The sequence below is a fragment of the Ictidomys tridecemlineatus genome, chromosome 5 (assembly GCF_052094955.1).
Source record: "Ictidomys tridecemlineatus isolate mIctTri1 chromosome 5, mIctTri1.hap1, whole genome shotgun sequence".
NCBI lineage: Eukaryota > Metazoa > Chordata > Mammalia > Rodentia > Sciuridae > Ictidomys > Ictidomys tridecemlineatus.
In genome coordinates, this window is record NC_135481.1 from 176,808,515 (window position 1) to 176,826,660 (window position 18,146).

The 18,146-nt window shown below is 49.2% G+C and overlaps 1 protein-coding gene and 1 long non-coding RNA gene across 5 annotated transcripts in view; one reads left to right on the plus strand and one right to left on the minus strand.

The window, feature by feature from the left end:
• Bpifa1 (BPI fold containing family A member 1) overlaps window positions 1-18,146 on the plus strand; it is a 48,423-nt gene that overhangs the window by 5,134 nt on the left and 25,143 nt on the right. The window contains exons 6-9 of one of the 4 annotated variants that reach the window (XM_078051625.1): window positions 106-190; window positions 780-843; window positions 1,225-1,300; window positions 2,023-2,192. In XM_078051625.1, the coding sequence (XP_077907751.1) occupies window positions 106-190; window positions 780-843; window positions 1,225-1,265 (190 nt within the window). In that variant the 3' untranslated portion in view covers window positions 1,266-1,300; window positions 2,023-2,192. Of the gene's footprint in view, window positions 1-105; window positions 449-779; window positions 2,193-18,146 lie in introns of those variants that run through there. The other 3 variants (XM_078051626.1, XM_078051624.1, XM_078051623.1) reach the window with 3 other exon arrangements.
• LOC144378107 (uncharacterized) lies at window positions 361-14,210 on the minus strand. Its single transcript, XR_013439643.1, has 4 exons — window positions 14,020-14,210; window positions 1,786-1,886; window positions 953-1,348; window positions 361-495 (listed from the first exon to the last, which is right to left on the minus strand). It is a non-coding gene; the product is annotated as an uncharacterized LOC144378107 (long non-coding RNA).

The following is an 18,146-nucleotide window of genomic DNA, read 5'->3' on the forward strand; positions in this document are numbered from 1 at the left end:
GGGTGAGGGGACAGGCCTGGTCTGATGCTGACACTGTGTCCCTCTCAAGAGTTTTCCAGGTCCACCCTCGGCTCCTGAGTCACACCCACAGCTTTTCTCTTCCAGAATTGCTCCCCTCCCCATTCAAGACCTCCTGGACAACCTCACGGGCATCTTGAATAAAGTCCTTCCTGAGCTGGTGCAGGGCAAGGTAGGTGGGCTGGGGTGGGGGTCCCCTGATCCTTGTGCCTCAGAGATTCTCGGGCTGAGAGAGTCCTGGGGTGAGCTACCTGAGTCCCTCAGTTTGAGAAGTAATTCCACCGGTCCATCAGTCTGTCGGTTGCTACATCTGTCCTTGGTTCTTTCCGTCCCTCCAAATACCTCAGTGGGCTGTAGCCTGGTCCAGGCCCCGTGCCTGTCCACACCGCAGCTGAACTGGGTCGGTCCTAACTGAGAAGCCCCACCAGCCCTCCATGGCTGCAGACCAGAGGTCTTCCAGGCTAGGCTCGGTGTCTCCTAGGGCCAGAAACCACCTTCCAGAACCTTCTCCACAGAGGCAAAGTCACAGAGTGAACGCACCTCAGCGTGACATTCAGGCCCCTTCCCAACGTCCCTCATGCCTTTAGTTTCTCCTTCTGCCTAATGTGCCTGTGACATTTGTCCCCACACCTGCTCAGAATCAAACGCTTAGACACAGAGAAGTGACGGAAACCTTCCCCAGAGAACCCCCACTAGAGACGATGCTGCTCCCGGTGTCCCACGGGTTCCCCTTTGCTAACTCCTCTCTCTGCCTGGCTCAGGTGTGCCCTCTGGTCAACGACGTTCTCAAACTCTTGGATGTCACCCTGGTGCATGATATTATTCGTAAGTGGTGCTTCCAAGCTCTCTCTCCCCCTCTGCAAGAGCAGCCATGTCCCCAGGGGTTTTGTCCCTGCACACCACAGGGCAGCTCGGGCCTCTGCCTTCACCTTACCTTGGTTGTGGTTTCTTTGTTCCCCTGAAGTATCTGGAAAGTTTTGAGGTAGAAAGCCTGCTCTCCTTGGCCCTGACACTGAGACTAGCTGGACTGTCCAGTAGATGGGGGCCTGTCCCTCTTCTTGCTGGCCTAAGCATGGCCTAGAGTCCAGAACTCCCACTTGCTGGCCCTGCAGATCAAGAGGAATATGGCTCTTCCGGGACTCCTGCAACTCAGGACCATGGTTGTAAACTCTTCTTTTGATTGGTTGTTTGTTTTTCATTATCTAGACAAGCTGGTCAACGGAGTGGGATTAGTCCTCAAGGTCTAGGCCTTGCAGGATGGACCCTGGTCTCTGCTCATCTGGTTAGTGTGGCTCCCTGCTCCACAGGATCTGGGACAGTCTGTACTCTGCTGGTAGAAGGCAACATGACATCTACATTAGTCAGCTATCAATCACTGTCATGAAATGTCTGAATTAATTAACTTATAGAGACAAAAGGTTTGTTTGGGCCCACAGTTTGTTTCCAGTCCATGATTGATTGGCGAACCTTGTCACGATGAGGCAGTGCCTCATGGTGGGAGCATGTGATGGAGCAGATGCTCACCTCATCAGGCACAAAGCACAAAAAGAAAGAGGCAAGAGCTGAGCACACACATCCAGAATCACCACATGCAAGTCCACTTGAGCTCATGGACACAGGCTCTCAAATGCATGATCCAGCCTGGGCTACCCTTGTGACAGAGGCCAAGCCTCTAGCTCCAGGGTCTCGGCCTCCGCCTATCCCCCTGGAGGGCCATTTGATGTTGGATCAATACCAATAAGACCTTGTTGGGCGAGTGGCACAAACCTGTAATCCCAGCAGCTTGAGAGGCTGAGGCAGGAGGGTCGCAAGTTCAAAGCTCGTCTCACCAAAAGCAAGGCACTCAACAACTCAGTGAGGCCCTATCTCTATAGAAAATACAAAATAGCACTGGGAATGTTGCTCAGTGGTCGAGTGCCCCTGAGTTCAATCCCCCGCACCAACCCCCCAAAAAAGAGTCCATGACCTTGAGTCTTCCTGCTGACTGGGCCCATCTCCCCACAGACCCGCTTCTTGCTGCAGTCCACCTGCTCCTGCCCAGGACAGGGAAGGCTGGCCCCACGTCCTAGAAAATGACAAGGTGCCTCGTCCCTGGGAGCCTGCGTCCCCTCCTCCCCCCCAGGTGTGCGGAACGTCCCCTGCTCCCCACCAAATAAAACCGCTCCTCTTCTGCACCAGGGCGTCTTGTGCTGCTTTAGCATCACGTGAGGGCTCCCAGCTGGGACGGGCCCTGACCCAGGTGGCTGGGGACAGTAGGGTATGGGCCCTGAGGGGTCAACAGGCCAGACCCAGGCAGTGTCTAGTTCTCGGTACTGTCTCCAGTTTCTTGGGGGGAACAATTTCTTTTCTTGGAGCCATCTGGACCCACTGGCCCGAATCTCCAGATTGAGGCTCATCCTTGACCTCAACAGCTTCGGGGTCCCCGGGGCAGCCCACTCCTGCAGCTGAGGTGGACTTTCATGTCTCCCATCCGTGTATCCGGCAGGCGGTTGCCGCTGCCTGTTGGTGCAGCTGGCGTGATCACAGGAGTTCCACGCTGTTCCTCGTTCAAAGACCCTTTGCTCTGAGCATCCACGAGGGGCCAACATCTGCCCTTCCTGGGGAGCAAATTGCCACCAAGTCCTCCCCTCCACAGGGACCCTGTGGGAGTCCAGTCATTGGGGTGCCATTCTCCTGAGCAGCTAAGCTGACCCGATGGCCTGAGTCAGTGACCAGCAACAAGAGTGGGAGGTGAGGGGTGCACAGCCATTGCCCCACACACAGTGCTGAATATTGGGAAAACATCCAGTTCCTGCCTCGGTCATGGCCTGATGGCTGCTGTGGCCCAGTGGGACCCAGAGACCTTTAGCTCTGCAAAACCATCGAAAGTCAGGTTGCATCGTCGGATCTTGCCCCCTTGTGGCTCAGCCCCTCTGGCAAACCCGCTGTTTGTTCAAGAGCCTCACTAGACCCTGGTGCTGGCTGGGCCCGTCTCAGATGCCTCATTTCCATCTGGTGATGGATGGCGTTTGTTGAACGTGTCCAGTATTATTGTGGCATCTGTAAGCACCTAATGCCGGCGACTCAGGTCCTAGCAGTACATGTGGCACCCCAGCCCCAGACTGTCGCCCCACCAGCAACCAGTGGTACGAGGGGTTACCATTCAATAGGGGCGCTCCCGGGGGACACCTTGACAACTCGTGTGTCCCAAAGCCATGAGGCTGATGCACCCCAGTGGCAATTTCCTGTTGCCACGGAAACCAGAAACCATGCACAGAGGTCATGGACGCCTGTGGTATCACTGGGCCAGCCCCTAAGGTCCCAGAGACACTGCCTGGGCCGTGAAGGGGTGAATGCCTCCAGAGGCCTGTGACGCAAGGCTCCCATCCAAAACTGGCTGCTTTGCAGGTCACTTTGACTAAGGGCCTGAGGAAACCCAGGTGGAGCACACGCTGCCCTCCTCCCCATAGGAGCCACAGCTCATGGGCCTCCTTCATGATCAGTGGGTGTCACCAGGCCATAGGTGTCTGCTTCCTGAAGCTGGCGTGCACCTCTGGCTTCCTGTCCAGGGGGCCTCCAGGAATCTCCCTGTTGCGGGAGTCTAGAGTTTATTGTGTCTACTGCCCTCACGAGTGCCTGTCATTGTGTCAGCGACAAGCCCAGAGTCACCTCCACTGGTTTTTTGAGCTGCCCTACTCTCAGAATGTCATCGATGCAATGGATGACCAGAATGTCCTGCCTCTGGGGCTTGCTGAAGGTCATGCCCCGCCTGCTGGTGGCCTGCTGCAGGGGCACCCAGGCTCCCTCAGACGCATTCAGTGCCCTGTGAGCGCACACCAGCCTCCATCTCCAGCCCTCCAAGGGATGGAGGAAAAGGTATCAGCCAATTCAGGCACAGCCTCCCCATCTCTGGGTGGAGAGCCACTGCCTGAGGGACAGGGAGGACACCTGGCACCCCAGGGGCCAAGGGCAGCACCTCACCACTCAGTTGGCAGAGCCCACTGGCAGCTCTGGGTCCTGGAGGCCTGTGGAGCTGGCCGGGCCCGACTGTCCATGGGACAAGGTGGTGTGTAACAGTCCTGCTGCAGCCAGTGCCCAGTTGACAAAGTGACAGCCCCTGGACCACCTGGTCTGCAGGACTGCTTTCTGTTGACAGCCCACGGGTGTTTAGGTGCCTCGGGTGTCAGGCCAAAGAGTACCCGTCCCACTGTGTGACTCACATTCTTAGCTCTGCAGGGACATACCTCCTCAGGAGGTGGTGACATTCTGTGCCACAAGCAGTCAATGGGAACCATGGTCACCAGCACCCAAAATGGCCCAAGGGGCCCTCACACAAGCACAATCACCACAAGCAGAAAAACACTTTGGGTCACTGCATTTGTCCCCAAATGCCCCCAATGTCATCAGTTTAGTTTTTCCCCTAATATTTTCCCCAAAATGTTGTCGAGTAGGCACCAGCATCCAAAAGCCCCAGGAAGTCTGAAGTCCCTGGATTCCCTTTTCATCCCAACAGGGGCACAGGGCCACTGGTCTCTGTGGACCCTAAGGCCTGTTGTAGGACAGATGAAGGTGGACAGTAAGGAATTAGCAGGAAGCGGGTTTACTGGCTGCAGCGAGGCTCAGAGGCAGGGCTTTCACCACCATCAGCCAATCCCTGTGAACCCCGAGTTCAGAAGGTTTCAGAACTTTATACCCAGTGTGTATATATATACCCAGGGGGCTCAGAGGCTCACAACCTGCAGACATCTGCATGAGAGTGCCGCAGTCTGGCTGGGCACAATTCAGGAGCCACTTGTCAAAAGAAACTAACTTTATTTTTAGAACTACAAACGCCAAACAAAACAGCTCCTCAGGGAAAAAACCCTCAGAGCCCAACTGCCACCACCGGCTTCCACAAGCCTCTCACCCCCACACCAGCCTCCCCACCTCCCACAATCCTCCTGCTCTTGAGGCCGATTGGCTGGGTTGTGTGGGCGGAGCCAAAGAAGTCCCCCAATGAGTAGCTCCGTGGAGGAGCCAATCAGCTAGATGTTGCTGGGGCCGCTGTGAGCCAATCATCAGCTGGCAGTCTGAAGGGCAGGGAAACAGCCCAATGAACATCACCGCAGAGGAGCCAATCAGCTAGATGTTGCTGGGGCCGCTGTGAGCCAATCATCAGCCAGCAGCTGGAAGTTTGCTGGGGCCCCTTTGGCTGTGGCTCTCAACATGAGAGCAGTTTTTTTTCTATTATTCTGGGCAGGCAACCAGGCCTGGATACAAAATCAAGGACACTCTGAAAACCAGTGCCTGGGAAAGGGAGAGTTCTCCCCTTCCTTCTCACCAGCTGGCATCCAAGGACCTGATAGTGTCCTTTGAAATGAGACCCCTCTGTGTAGAAGGCCTTGGGTTAGTTGTACTTTGTTTCTGCAAACATACCCCCCAACCCACCCCACCAAACCACCACCCCTACTTGAAAATTCTTCTGCAGAAATTTTTCCTGAGTATCTAAGAACAATTATGGTGAGGATTTCTGGAGAAGCTTAATTAAGATTTTCTGTGGAGGAGGGGTGCCACTACAATTCCCCCCTTTCAGGATGCTTCGGATAATTTAATCTTTTAAATTAAAGAGCATTATTATCATCCTTTAGGCTTAAAGGCTAATATCATGCCAATGCATTAGTTGTTGTCCTATTTTAACAACTGTTTCTATACTGGATCTAAAGTTTTAATGCACAAACATGGAGCAACAAACAGGTTAACAGCAGAATGAATACCCATTACACCAATTAAGCTTTTGAATTCACCAAAAGTTGAAAACCATCCTGCAAATAGAGTTTGGATCCCAAGCTTTAATGCCTTCCAGGTTTGAACCGGCATATGGGCTAGGTTTCTTATGTGGTTGGCTTTAACTGCTTGTCCATAATCAACTATTTGCATGCAACAGTCTGAGCTGTTGAATTTTCATATATGTTTTCCACCTTAGCCAGTAGGTAATCTAATGCCAAGCGGTTTTGATAGATAGATGCTCACATCTGGGTCTGTTGCATGGCTCGGAGGTCAAAGGCTGTGGCAGTCTGGTTAATAATAAGTTTCAGTCCAGCTTGTAAGTGAATAATCCTGTTTAGCATGTACATAGGCGTTCTATAGCCCCAACTGTCAGCTTGTGCCCAGGTGGCAGGACCATAAGTGGCAATAATCCTCTGGGGATTATTCACCCCAACACTGTGGACCTCCTAGATCAAGTTCTTTTCCAATGGACCTCTTTTTCCTCTTTAGAGACGGAACAGTCATCCACCTGTAGCATCTTCCTGGTAGGACAGGTCCTAAATATCTGTTTGTTATCATCTCTTGGTTCTAATAGATTGGCTTGACATATAGTTAACATGATTTTCATCAATGAGACAGAAGTGGGGGAGAGTCCCCTTAAGACAGTCAAAGGCAACCAACTTATATAATAGACCCACATATAAGTTAAACAGTGCACTTTAACAATTTCAAACTGAAAACACAAAACCAACCCTAGAAAACCTATATAAGAAAGGTCAAAAAAGTATAAGTGAAAGTTTGTAACCAAGAGTCAGTCAGTGGGAGTTACTGTTACCAAACCAGTAGCAACAGATCTATCCGTATGGCTGGAAGTGTGGGTGGCAATGCCTTACAGGATGAGCACTATCTGAGAGGCAGAAAGGGTCCATTTTCCTGTGGTAGGTCTGTCTTCTGCTGTGCATTCACCAGCCAGCCCCCGAGTGGCGTGGCTGTGCGCAGGCTGGTCAGCCCTGGGAGTGACTAGAGCAGGGCTGTTGTCTCCTGATCCTAGAGCTTCTCCTGTGCTTGCTCCCCCGGATGGTCTCCACAGGAGTGTAGCAGCGTCTGGAGAGCGAGCACTCCCAGTCCACAGCTGCGGGCTCTGAGCCTGGTGTCATGAACCTGGGGACCGGGCTCTGTAACCTTTCTTGCAGTTGGGGTGGAGAGAATAACAGTGGAAGGGCCCTTCCAAAGAGGCCCCAGGGGCTGAGTATTCCATTCTTTGACCCAGACTGCATCTCCAGCCTTGGAGGAGCTGCCCCTGTGGTCAAACTACTGGCAACCTTTCTCTAACCCACTGGAGGAGAACCTGAAAAGGGCTCCCTAAGGCCTGAAGCTGTCCCCTCAGGGTTAACTCTCTATTTTTCTGAAGCTCCCTGTAGCCCCTTGATAAGTGGGGGGAGGTCTCCCCTACACTAGCTCATAGGGAGAAAGTCCTGTCCCCTTTACGGCAGTGCCCTAATCCTAAACGATGCAATAGGGAGGATGTCATCCCAATGCCAGTGAATGACCTGCCCAGGGTACCTAACTGAGCCTTTGAAGTTCCCGCTCTCCTTTTAACTGTACCAGAATGCTGTGGCCCACGGGCAGGATGGAATTTCCATCGCATATTGGAACTCCGGGCCAATAACTGTATCACCTCTGCCACAAAACCTGGCCCATTGTTTAAGACATCAGTTATTGGGTTTTCCAATCTGGGAAGTTTCCCAGGGGAGCATCCTGGCACCACCCTGGCCTTTTCAGTGCAGGTTGGAAAGGCTTCCACCCAGCCAGCGCATGAGCTCACAAAGACCAAAAGGTATGCAGCCCCGTGAGCCTGGTGGTCAGTGAAGTCCACCTCCAAGTCCTCAAAGGGTATTCGTCTTATAGTTTGGCTTCCTGTGGAAGCCTTGGCCCTTGGCGAGGACTGTCATGGGCACAAACCTCACATGTTTACAGATCACCCGGGAGACACCTTTCCTTCTCAGTCTTAAACCAATTACTTTCATGTTGGGAAGAGCTGGGCTCCATCCTGATAGAGGGTCAGGCAGAAGGACCACATTTAAGCCCAGGTCTGGATTTCCTTCCTGTTCCCTGGGCACCTATTCTGGCCTCTCTGTCAGCTCTCCAGTTGCCTCGAGTGACCATGGTGTTTTCTCTTTGGTGGCCGTGGCAATGTATGAACGCAACTTTCCTGGGAGCCCATATTGGTTAAGAATATCCTGGGGCTGGGGATGTGGCTCAAGCGGCAGCGCGCTCGCCTGGCATGTGTGCGGCCCGGGTTCGATCCTCAGCACCACATACAAACAAAGATGTTGTGTCCACCGATAACTGAAAAATAAATATGAAAAAAATTCTCTCTCTCTTCTTGAAAGGTTAATAAAATAGGTACTTGTCACTCTGTTTTTCTATATGCTTAACAAAACACTATTGAAATCTTGTTCCCAGTATGTATTGTCCCCAACTGTGAACTGTTTGCTAATCTTGTTCCCAGAATGTGCTGTCCCCAACTGCCAAACTGCAGGATGCACTCCCTCACTCGGTTGCAGGCAAACTGCTCACTCGCCCTGACCCATCAATGAACTTCCCTCTCTGCCCTCTCCAAGAAAAGTATATAAGCTCTGCTCAAGTGGTTATCAGGGCTCTATCTCTCTTTGCTATAGAGAGCTCTGGGCCCTAGCATGCTGGTCTCCAAATAAACCCACCGTTCTGCTGTTGCATAAGACAGTCTCTTGTGGTCTCTTTCTCCGATGTTTTGCGGGACCCGTACATTTGGTGCATTGGCCGGGAAGTACACATCGCCGGACAGGGAGACCTCAACAAGACTCCTTTAGGAGGGTAAGTAAGGCGCCTTATCTTCTTCTTCTTCTTCTTCTCCTCCTCCTTCTTCTCCTCCTTGTTTTTCCTTTGCGATCACTCAGCTTCTGGTTTTTGGCTCAGAGAAGAGCATAAGATCTAAGAGCTTCTGGTTTTTGGCTCAGAGAAGAGCGTAAGCTCTTAGAGCTTCTGGTTTTTCGGTTTGGGTTGGCAGAGTATGGTTGCTAGCGGAGAGCGTAAGCTCCCCCTGGCGGTGGTGGACAGACGTGTCCAGAAGCCACAGCCCACGTCTTTCAAGGGACGCTTTGAAAGACTCTGGGGGGGACGGAGGTACCCCCATCTGGGAGGGACGGAGGTGCCCTCGTCTGTATTCTGCTGCCAACCCGTCTGGTCTTGCCGGCAATTCTTTCTCTCAGGTTGAATTCACTGTCTGTTTTTAATCTTTGCCTCTGAACTTGTGTTACGCGTTTACTGTTTACTGTGTGTCCGTGTTTGTGTCACGTTTGTATTGTCCCTTTCTTTGTTCAAGTAACTTTCATTATGGGACAGAGTCATTCACTGGACTGAAGTCCACTTAAGGGCTCAGAATCTTTATTTTTCAGTAAAACACCGGACCTGGCAGACTCTCTGTGCCTCAGAATGGCCCGCCTTTGGAATTGGATGGCCTCCAGAAGGATCTTTCTACTCCCCACTAATTTGAAAAGTCAGAGATATTGTCTTTGTCTTTCAGCCGGGACCACATAGCCATCCAGATCAACAGTTGTATATCTTAACTTGGCAGGACCTCTGTGAATCTCCTCCTCCATGGGTGAAGCTTTTGCTTGTCCCTGCCCCCACTCCTACTCCTTCTCCCACGATTCTGTCTCTCAAACCCTCTGCTCTTCCTCCTTCTCCACCCTCTGTTCTCCCTGAGTCTCAAGATTTGACTCTGCTGGACTCTCCTCCCTTTCCGTATCCCCTGCCTTCGTTCCCCAACCCCCAACCCCCTCTAAGTGATTCCCCTGATGCTGACTCAGCTTCTCCACCACTGGAGGAGGTTAAGCTGGCTCAGTGCCCTCCAAATAACTCCCCCACGGCACACACAGCCCCTCCTCCCCTGGGGGAAGCTGGCCTGGCTAAAGGAACTCGCCGGCAGCGAATGATTAAAAACCCTAAAGCCCCCGTGAAACTTCCCCTCCGTCCTTATGGGCCAATGATAGAGGATGGCCATGGTGGAGAAATGCAAGCCTACCAGTATTGGCCTTTCTCCTCTTCAAATCTATATAACTGGAAAAATAACAATCCCCCTTTTTCTGAGGACCTCACCCAGCTCACAGGTCTGATTGAGTCATTGATGTTTTCACCCCAGCCTACTTGGGATGACTGCCAACAACTCCTAGGGACTCTCTTCATGACAGAGGAACAAAAAAGAATCCTCCTGGAAGCAAGAAAAAAATATCCTCGGACCAGATGGACAACCGACACAACTTCCCAACATAATCAAAGCCAACTTCCCCTTGAACCGACCCAACTGGGACCCCAACACCTTTGAAGGTAGGGAGCATCTGTCCACTTATTGCCGGGCTCTAATAGCGGGTTTCCGAGCAGCCACTAGACGGCCAACTAATTTGGCCAAGGTAAGAGAGATTATTCAGGGGCCTAATGAATCTCCCTCTATGTTTCTGGAGAGAATTATGGAAACATATAGGAGATATATTCCTTTCAATCCTCAGGCAGAGGATCAAAAGGCATCTGTCATGATGGCCTTTATTGGGCTAGCTGCCCTGGATCTTAAAAAAAAAAGTTACAACGCTTAGATGGATTACAAGATATGACTTTGAGAAATTTAGTCAGAGAAGCTGAGAAGGTATACTATAAGAGAGAAACTAAGGAAGAGAAGGAACAAAGGAGGGAGAAAGAAAGGAAGCAAAGGGAGGATGAAAGAAGCAAAAGACAGACTGAGGCATTGACTAAGGTCCTGGTCACAACAACAAATAGGCCAGAAATTAAGAGACAGGGAGACAGAAAGGGATACCTGGGCCCACGCCAAAAGCCACCTCTGGCCTCAGATCAATATGCCTACCGTAGAGAAAAAGGACACTGGGCCAAAGAGTGCCCTAGAAAGAAATAGCCACACTAGCCAGCCATTCTAACTCTGGAGGATGACTAGGAAAGTCGGGGCTCGGGTCCCCTCCCCGAGCTCAGGGTAACTTTTGAAGTGGAGGGAACCCCAGTAAACTTTGAAATGGATACAGGGGCAGTATACTCATCCCTTAAGGCCCCATTGGGCCCTCTATCAACTAAAAGGTCTCTAGTTCAAGGGGCTAATGGCAGTAAATATTGGGCTTGGACAACTACGAGGACCATGGACCTGGGAAAAGGAAAAGTCCATCACTCCTTCCTAGTGATCCCAGAGTGCCCAGCCCCATTGATGGGCAGAAATCTGCTCACCAAACTCCGGGTCAAAATAACTTTTAACCCTGAAGTCCCCCAAATGGAATTTCTAAATCCTTCAGTAAAAACTCCTATAGTCATGGCTTTAACTATATCAGTAGAAGATGAACATCAACTCTTCACACCCCCCAAGACTGATCAAACAGGCAAGCTATCCCAGAAATGGATAACAGATTACCCAGATGCCTGGGCAGAAACTGCTGAATTAGGCCTAGCCATAAAACAACCTCCAATAATGGTGGAGTTAAAAACCTCAGCCTCCCCAATTAATATTAAACAATATCCTCTGATCAAAGAAGCTAAATATGGGATAAGGCCCCATATTCAGAAATATCTGGCCTTGGGGGTCCTAAGGCCCTGTCAATCGGCCTGGAACACTCCCTTGCTATCAGTAAAAAAGCCAAAAACTGGGGACTATCGCCCCATTCAAGACCTAAGAGAGACCAACAACAGAGTGTAGGACATTCACTCCACAGTACCTAACCCGTATAATCTGCTTAGCACCCTGAACCCTGAGCGAAAATGGTATACTGTCCTAGACTTAAAAGATGCTTTCTTTTGCTTGCCTCTGCATAAAGATAGTTGCTGTTTGCTTTCGAGTGGGTAGACCCAGAAACCGGAAAGTCTGGTCAACTAACTTGGACCAGACTCTCACAGGGGTTCAAAAACTCCCCCACTCTCTTTGATGAAGCCCTCCAAAGAGATCTCAACAACTTCAGAACTTCGCACCCCGAAGTCACCCTGCTTCAATATATGGATGACCTGCTACTGACAGCCGATACCAAGGAAAACTGTGAGTCTGGGACCCAAGCATTATTATCCGAGCTTCTGCCAAAAAGGCCCAAATTTGCCAGCAAGAAGTAATCTTCCTGGACTATTCCCTTAGGGGCGATAAACAATGGCTCACTGAGCCCAGAAAACAAACCGTTGTGCAGATACCACCCCCATCTAACAAGAGGGCAAATGAAGAGGCTAAATTGGCAGCCCTAAACGGAGTAATCATGTTAACACTTTCCACACCGGGGGAACATAAGGACACTGACACTGAACTCCTCTACTTTACTGAGCCCAGCCTGCAATTTCAGAAAGCCCTACACTACATTAAAAATGTACATCAACTCACTCACCTTGGTTCAAAAAAAAATTGCAAGCATTCCTAAAGGATCAAGAACAGAGTTTTCCACTAACCGGCTCACAGTGAAAGGAAATAGCTGAACAGGTAACAAAAGCCTGTTGGGTCTATCGATTGGTTAATGCTTACCCTTCCAAGCTCCCTGTAGGAAGGCGCCTTCGAAGGACCAGACCAGGACAATTTTGGGAAGTGGACTTTACTGAAATTAAGCCAGCAAGGTATGGACTTAAATATCTCCTACTCTTTGTAGATACATTTTCAGGATGGATTGAAGCCTTCCCCACAAAAAAAAAAAAAAAAAAAAAGAAATGGCACAAATGGTGGTCAAGAAGATCCTGGAAGATATTTTTCCAAGATACGGCCTGCCTAAGGTAATAGGGTCTGATAATGGACCGGCGTTCGTGGCCCAGGTAAGTCAGGGATTAACCAGGACCCTGGGGATTCATTGGAGGTTACATTGTGCTTATAGACCCCAGAGCTCAGGACAGGTAGAAAGAATGAATAGAACCATTAAAGAGACCTTGACAAAATTAAGCTTGGAGACCAGCATAAAAGATTGGACTATGCTCCTGCCTTATGCACTGTTTTGTACAAAAATATACTCCCTCTGTTTCTTTGTGTAACCTCACCCCCTATGAAATTCCCTATGGTGCCCCTCCTCCAGTAAGGGACCTAACCCCAACTCTAGGACCTAACAATCCCTTCCACACCCCCTTGCTTGACAGACTTAAAGCTCTTGAAAAAACTCAGTGATACCTGTGGAAACAGCTGGCCACTGCCTACCAACCTGGGGACGAAGGAACTCCACACCGATATCAAGTGGGAAACTTCATCTATGTAAGACGACATCAGGTGTCATCCCTAGAACCCCGCTGGAAAGGACCATACCAGGTGCTACTTATAACACCTACAGTGGTAAAGATAGACAGAATCACTTCCTAGATCCATGCCTCTCATCTCAAGCCTGCGCCTTGTCCAGACTCTGGCTGGAAATTGGAAAAGACTGGTAACCCTCTCAAATTGCATATTCGCCGTGTGGATAGGGCTATAGATTCTCCCCTTGACCACCAGTAGTCCTTACCCTCATCAGCCCGATCAGCAGCAATGGCTGATCATAAATCCTACTGGACAGAAAGTATGATCTATCTCACATGCAGCCCCCTTAGGGACCTGATGGCCATCTATCCACCCAGACATTTGTCAGTTGGCTATAGGTCTTTCCTATTGGGTATCCCTGAAGAAGAGGATCCCACTAAAATTCCATTAAATCCCTTCCATACCATAGATAATAGAAACAAACATTATGGATGTAGGGACACGAGAGCCAGATGCAGGTTGGCTAACCTAGATTACTATGTTTGCTCAGCAGACTATCAAAGCCACAAACAGTCATAGCTGTGTGGGGGAAAAACCGACTTCTTCTGTAAGTCATAAGGATGTAAACATACAGGGGCTACCTGATGGAACCCAAACCTCCGCCAGTTCTCAGACCATTGCCCCCTTGCTGAAGTAACAGGTACTGAGGTATTTCTCCACCCATTCACTCTTCTCTTCTCCTGTCAGTGCCCATACCGGGTCCCACCAGGACTATCCAAAATGTAATGAAAATAGCCTTTAAAGTTGCCTTATCATTACTAAAAACAGGTTACTAAAAATTTAAAGTCCCTCACAGGCTTTTTGGGACACTCACTCCAGTCTTCCCCTCTGCTCTACCTGTTCTGCTACTCAAGTTTTTATTGCTAAGAAAATCCCAAACCCCTTTCCTATTATTCTTTTACATCTCTCCTTCCTCATTCTCAGATCCACGGAGCTGCTCTCAGCACCACCTTCCTGGTCCTCACCCTCTGTACCAGGCCCACAGAAAAGTCTTAACTGACCTTCTCCAGAAGTCTTCACCATGGCTGACTTTAGGACTTTCAGCAAAAGAGTCCCTATAAAAGAGTTCAGTATAGATAAACTTCCTCTTTTCATGTTGCCCTGTTCTACTTGGCCACTGGCTGGAAAAATCAGCACTCCTAAGCTAGACACCCCCTTACTAGTTTTTCACAAAATATGTGAACAAGGCCTCTGGCCTTGATCTGGGGCTTCACAGAGATGGCTACATTTCTAAGATAAAAAGTTATCAACTGGGCTCCATGGTAACAGCTGGCAAGGAAAAAAAAAATTTCCCCCTCCCAGGTGTCCTTGAAAAGTTAACTTGACCAGAACAGAGAAAAAAAATAACAGAAACAAAAACTGCTTTTTGTGAACTTCTGCAGACTGTGAACTTCTAAGCCCCTTCCCTTCACATGCTGAGTAGAAAATTCTAAAACTACCTAAACTTGGGGTTCAAGGGATTAATTGATTACAATAGAAGCAATGCCCTCTGAATCCGGTTGCAAGCAAATAGAACTGTTTCCCTGTCTTCAGTGCTATCTTAGGTGCCTTGCCTTGTCCATCCCTACAACAGTATAATTCTATATACTTAAACATTGTTTATGTTTTCATAAAATGGTCAACAGATGTGATTAATCATGTAATGGTGCAGATGTTTCCCAGAGTGCTCTATCATGACGCAGGTTCATTTAAAGATCAAATAGGGGGGCATACATCCCAGTTCCTCCAGGAACCTGTATCCCTCACTTTAGCCATCTTATTAGGAATGGGAATTGCTGCAGGGGTGGGCACAAAGACCACTGCCCTGGTCCGTAGGACACAACAAATGACCCAATTACAAACAGCAATGGACCAAAACTTAAAGATATTAGAAACCTCCATCACAGCTTTACAGAAATCTTTAACCTCTCTCTCTGAAGTTGTTTTACAGAACAGGCAAGGGTTGGACCTCCTCTTCTTGAGAGAAGAGGGCCTTTGTGCTGCATTGAGGGAAGAATGTTGTTTTTATGCCGACCATACTGGAGTTGTAAAAGAATCTATGAGTAAACTAAGAAGACGCCTTAAAGAGTGTCAGAGAGAGAGAGAGAGAGAGAGACCCAAAAAGGGTGGTATGAGTCTTGGTTCACACAGTCCCCCTGGTTAACTACGATTTATCAGCCCTGGCCGGTCCTTTAATAATTCCTATATTGTTGCTAACTCTAGGACCCTATTTGCTCAACCGTGTAGTTTCCTTTTTCCAAGCCCAAAATTGGACAAGTCAAACTTATGGTAATCAGACAACAATATACCCCACTAGCAGACACAGAATGTGACACCCCGCAATGATCACTTTTATGATTAAAAGTAGCCAGAAGAAGAAGTGGGGAATGAAAGGTTAATAAAATAGGTACTTGTCACTCTGTTTTTCTATATGCTTAACAAAACACTATTGAAATCTTGTTCCCAGGATGTGTTGTCCCCAACTGTGAACTGTTTGCTAATCTTGTTCCCAGAATGTGCTGTCCCCAACTGCCAAACTGCAGGATGCACTCCCTCACTCGGTTGCAGGCAAACTGCTCACTTGCCCTGACCCATCAATGAACTTCCCTCCCTGCCCTCTCCAAGAAAAGTATATAAGCTCTGCTCAAGCGGTTCTCAGGGCTCTATCTCTCTTTGCTATAGAGAGCTCTGGGCCCTAGCATGCTGGTCTCCAAATAAACCCACCCTTCTGCTGTTGCATAAGGCAGTCTCTTGTGGTCTCTTTCTCCGACGTTTTGCCGGACCCTTACACTCTCTCTCTCTCACTCTCTCTTTAAAAAAAAAAAAAAGAATATCCTGCCCAATTTTATGTCTTTTCCTCCTGGGTTAATTACCCCCTTTTAAAAAATATATATAAGTCCCCATGAACCTGAAGGATGGTGAAAGCATATTTTGAGACTGTGTATTTACATAGTTTTTGTTGCCAACTGAAGTGCTCAGGTCAGAGCAATAAATTTTGCCTTTTGAGCTGAAGTTTTCTGAGGCAGAGGTTCTGCCTCAACAGAAGAGTCCGGAGTGTCCACTGCCTATGCAGCCAAATGTACCCCATCTTTTATGAAATTACCTTCATCTGTGAATTGCTCTCATCAGGGTCCCTGAGGGCTGGTCTGCCAGGTATAGTCCGCTGGAGAACACTCATCCATGACTCAATGTGATTGGGATCAGCTTGTCCAGGTCCGATGGGAAGCAAAGTTGCTGGATTTAAAGTCCCGACAACTTCTACATGGATACGTGGATTTTCACACAATGTTTCCTAGTATCTGATCATCCCTCATCTTCAACTAATACTGTCCTTTGTGTTTTTACAATGCCAAAATTGAATGAGAGGTGCTGGAGCTGGAGCTCAGTGGCAGAGCACTTGTCTGGCATGTGTGAGGCCCTGGGTTGGATCCTCAGCACCACATAAAAATAAACAAATGAAGGCATTTTGTCCATCTACAACTACAAAAAGAAAACTGAATGAGGAGCCGGGTGCAGTGGCACACACCTGTAATCCCAGAGGCTAGGGAGGCTGAGACAGGAGGATCACAAGTTCAAAGCCAGCCTCAGCAAAAGTAAGGCACTGGCAGGAATCACAGCCACCATGTCACAAAGGTCTTCAGACCCCTTATCCACAAATGCCCTCGGGTCCCTGAGTAGGATCCCGGCATTAGCACCTGCGCAAGAATCCCAGACACTGCTCCCACACAGGACACCTGGTCACTACCAACCCGCAATAATCCTGGCCACCACTCCTATGTGGACCCCATCTACCAAAGTGGGGCTCCTCCAGTCACCTCCATGTTGGAGACTCCAACCACAGTCCCCTACACGTGGTAGCCTCCACCTGGGGACACTGCACTCGGTCCAGGGACAGCTACAAGCCACAATACTGCACGCCACAGAGCTGCATCTCTGAACTCGCTCAACGCCACCTCCCAGTTCCCCACCCCATCATTGAAAGCAGCCACTCCATCTTGGGACACCTTCCTCACCATCTTTAGTTGGGGCAACTCCCACCTTGGAAATCCAGCTGGGGCTTAGAAGCAAATCAAGGTACCCAAAGTCCCCAGCTGCCCCCTCTCCCCAGCAGCCGCTAACCTAGCACAGTGCCTGTGGCTCTGCAGCAGATCTGTAGCTCGCAAAACTGGGTCCTGAACTGCCCACATAAAACAGCTCTCCGTGGTGGGTGTGCAGCCCCCAAGATCTCCTGAGAGAGGCTCCTGATTGGGGAGTAGAAACGAAGTGAGGGAGGGAGAGCTTAGAGATTCAATTAGAGACCAGGAATTGCAAGGTCTACAGGACACAAGGAGATAAGATCAGGGGGCTGGGGCTGGGCTCAGTGTAGAGTGATAGCTTAGCATGTGCAAGGCCCTGGGCTCAATCCCAGGCACCACATAAAAATAAATAAATAAAATAGAGGTATTTTGTCCATCTACAACTAAGAAAAAAAATTGAAAAAAAAAAAAAAAAAGAAGATAAGACCAGGCACCCACATCATACAAGTGGGCCTCAAAGGAGATCCTTGGAGTGCAGTCTTTCATCCAGGATGGGCAAGGACCACGCCCCCAAGACCAACCCTCCCACCCTAATAACCTTCCCCATCCTGAGGGTGGAGACACTAGCAAATAACAGACATCGCCACCTACTGGATGAGAAGGGAAGCTGGAAAGATCCTGATCTCCAACCAAAACAATCCTTGGATCTTCCTTAAAATTTCTCTCTCTCTCTTTCTCTCTCTCTCTCTCTCTCTCTCTCTCTCTCTCTCTCTCTCTCTCTCATCTCTATCTCTATCTCTATCTTTATCTCTATTTCTCTATCTCTTCTCCTGCCCTCACATCCCCAACATCTGTGAAACCAAGTACTTTTCATGAGTAGGCTACTGAGGACTGGGATGTCTGAATAGTATTTCACAGTGGTGTTGTACATTTTATCTCCTATTTTTATATTTTTTTATTTTTCTTAATATTTATGTTTGTTTGTTTTTTTGTTCTCTGCTGTCTTCCTACTTACTTGTCTCCCCCAAATCACTTTCTCTCTCTTCTCCTGCTACTAACAAACTTCTTTAGATTCCTCTTTTATGCTTTCTAAGATCTAATAACTCTATATCCTCACTTCCTACCCCCCAATA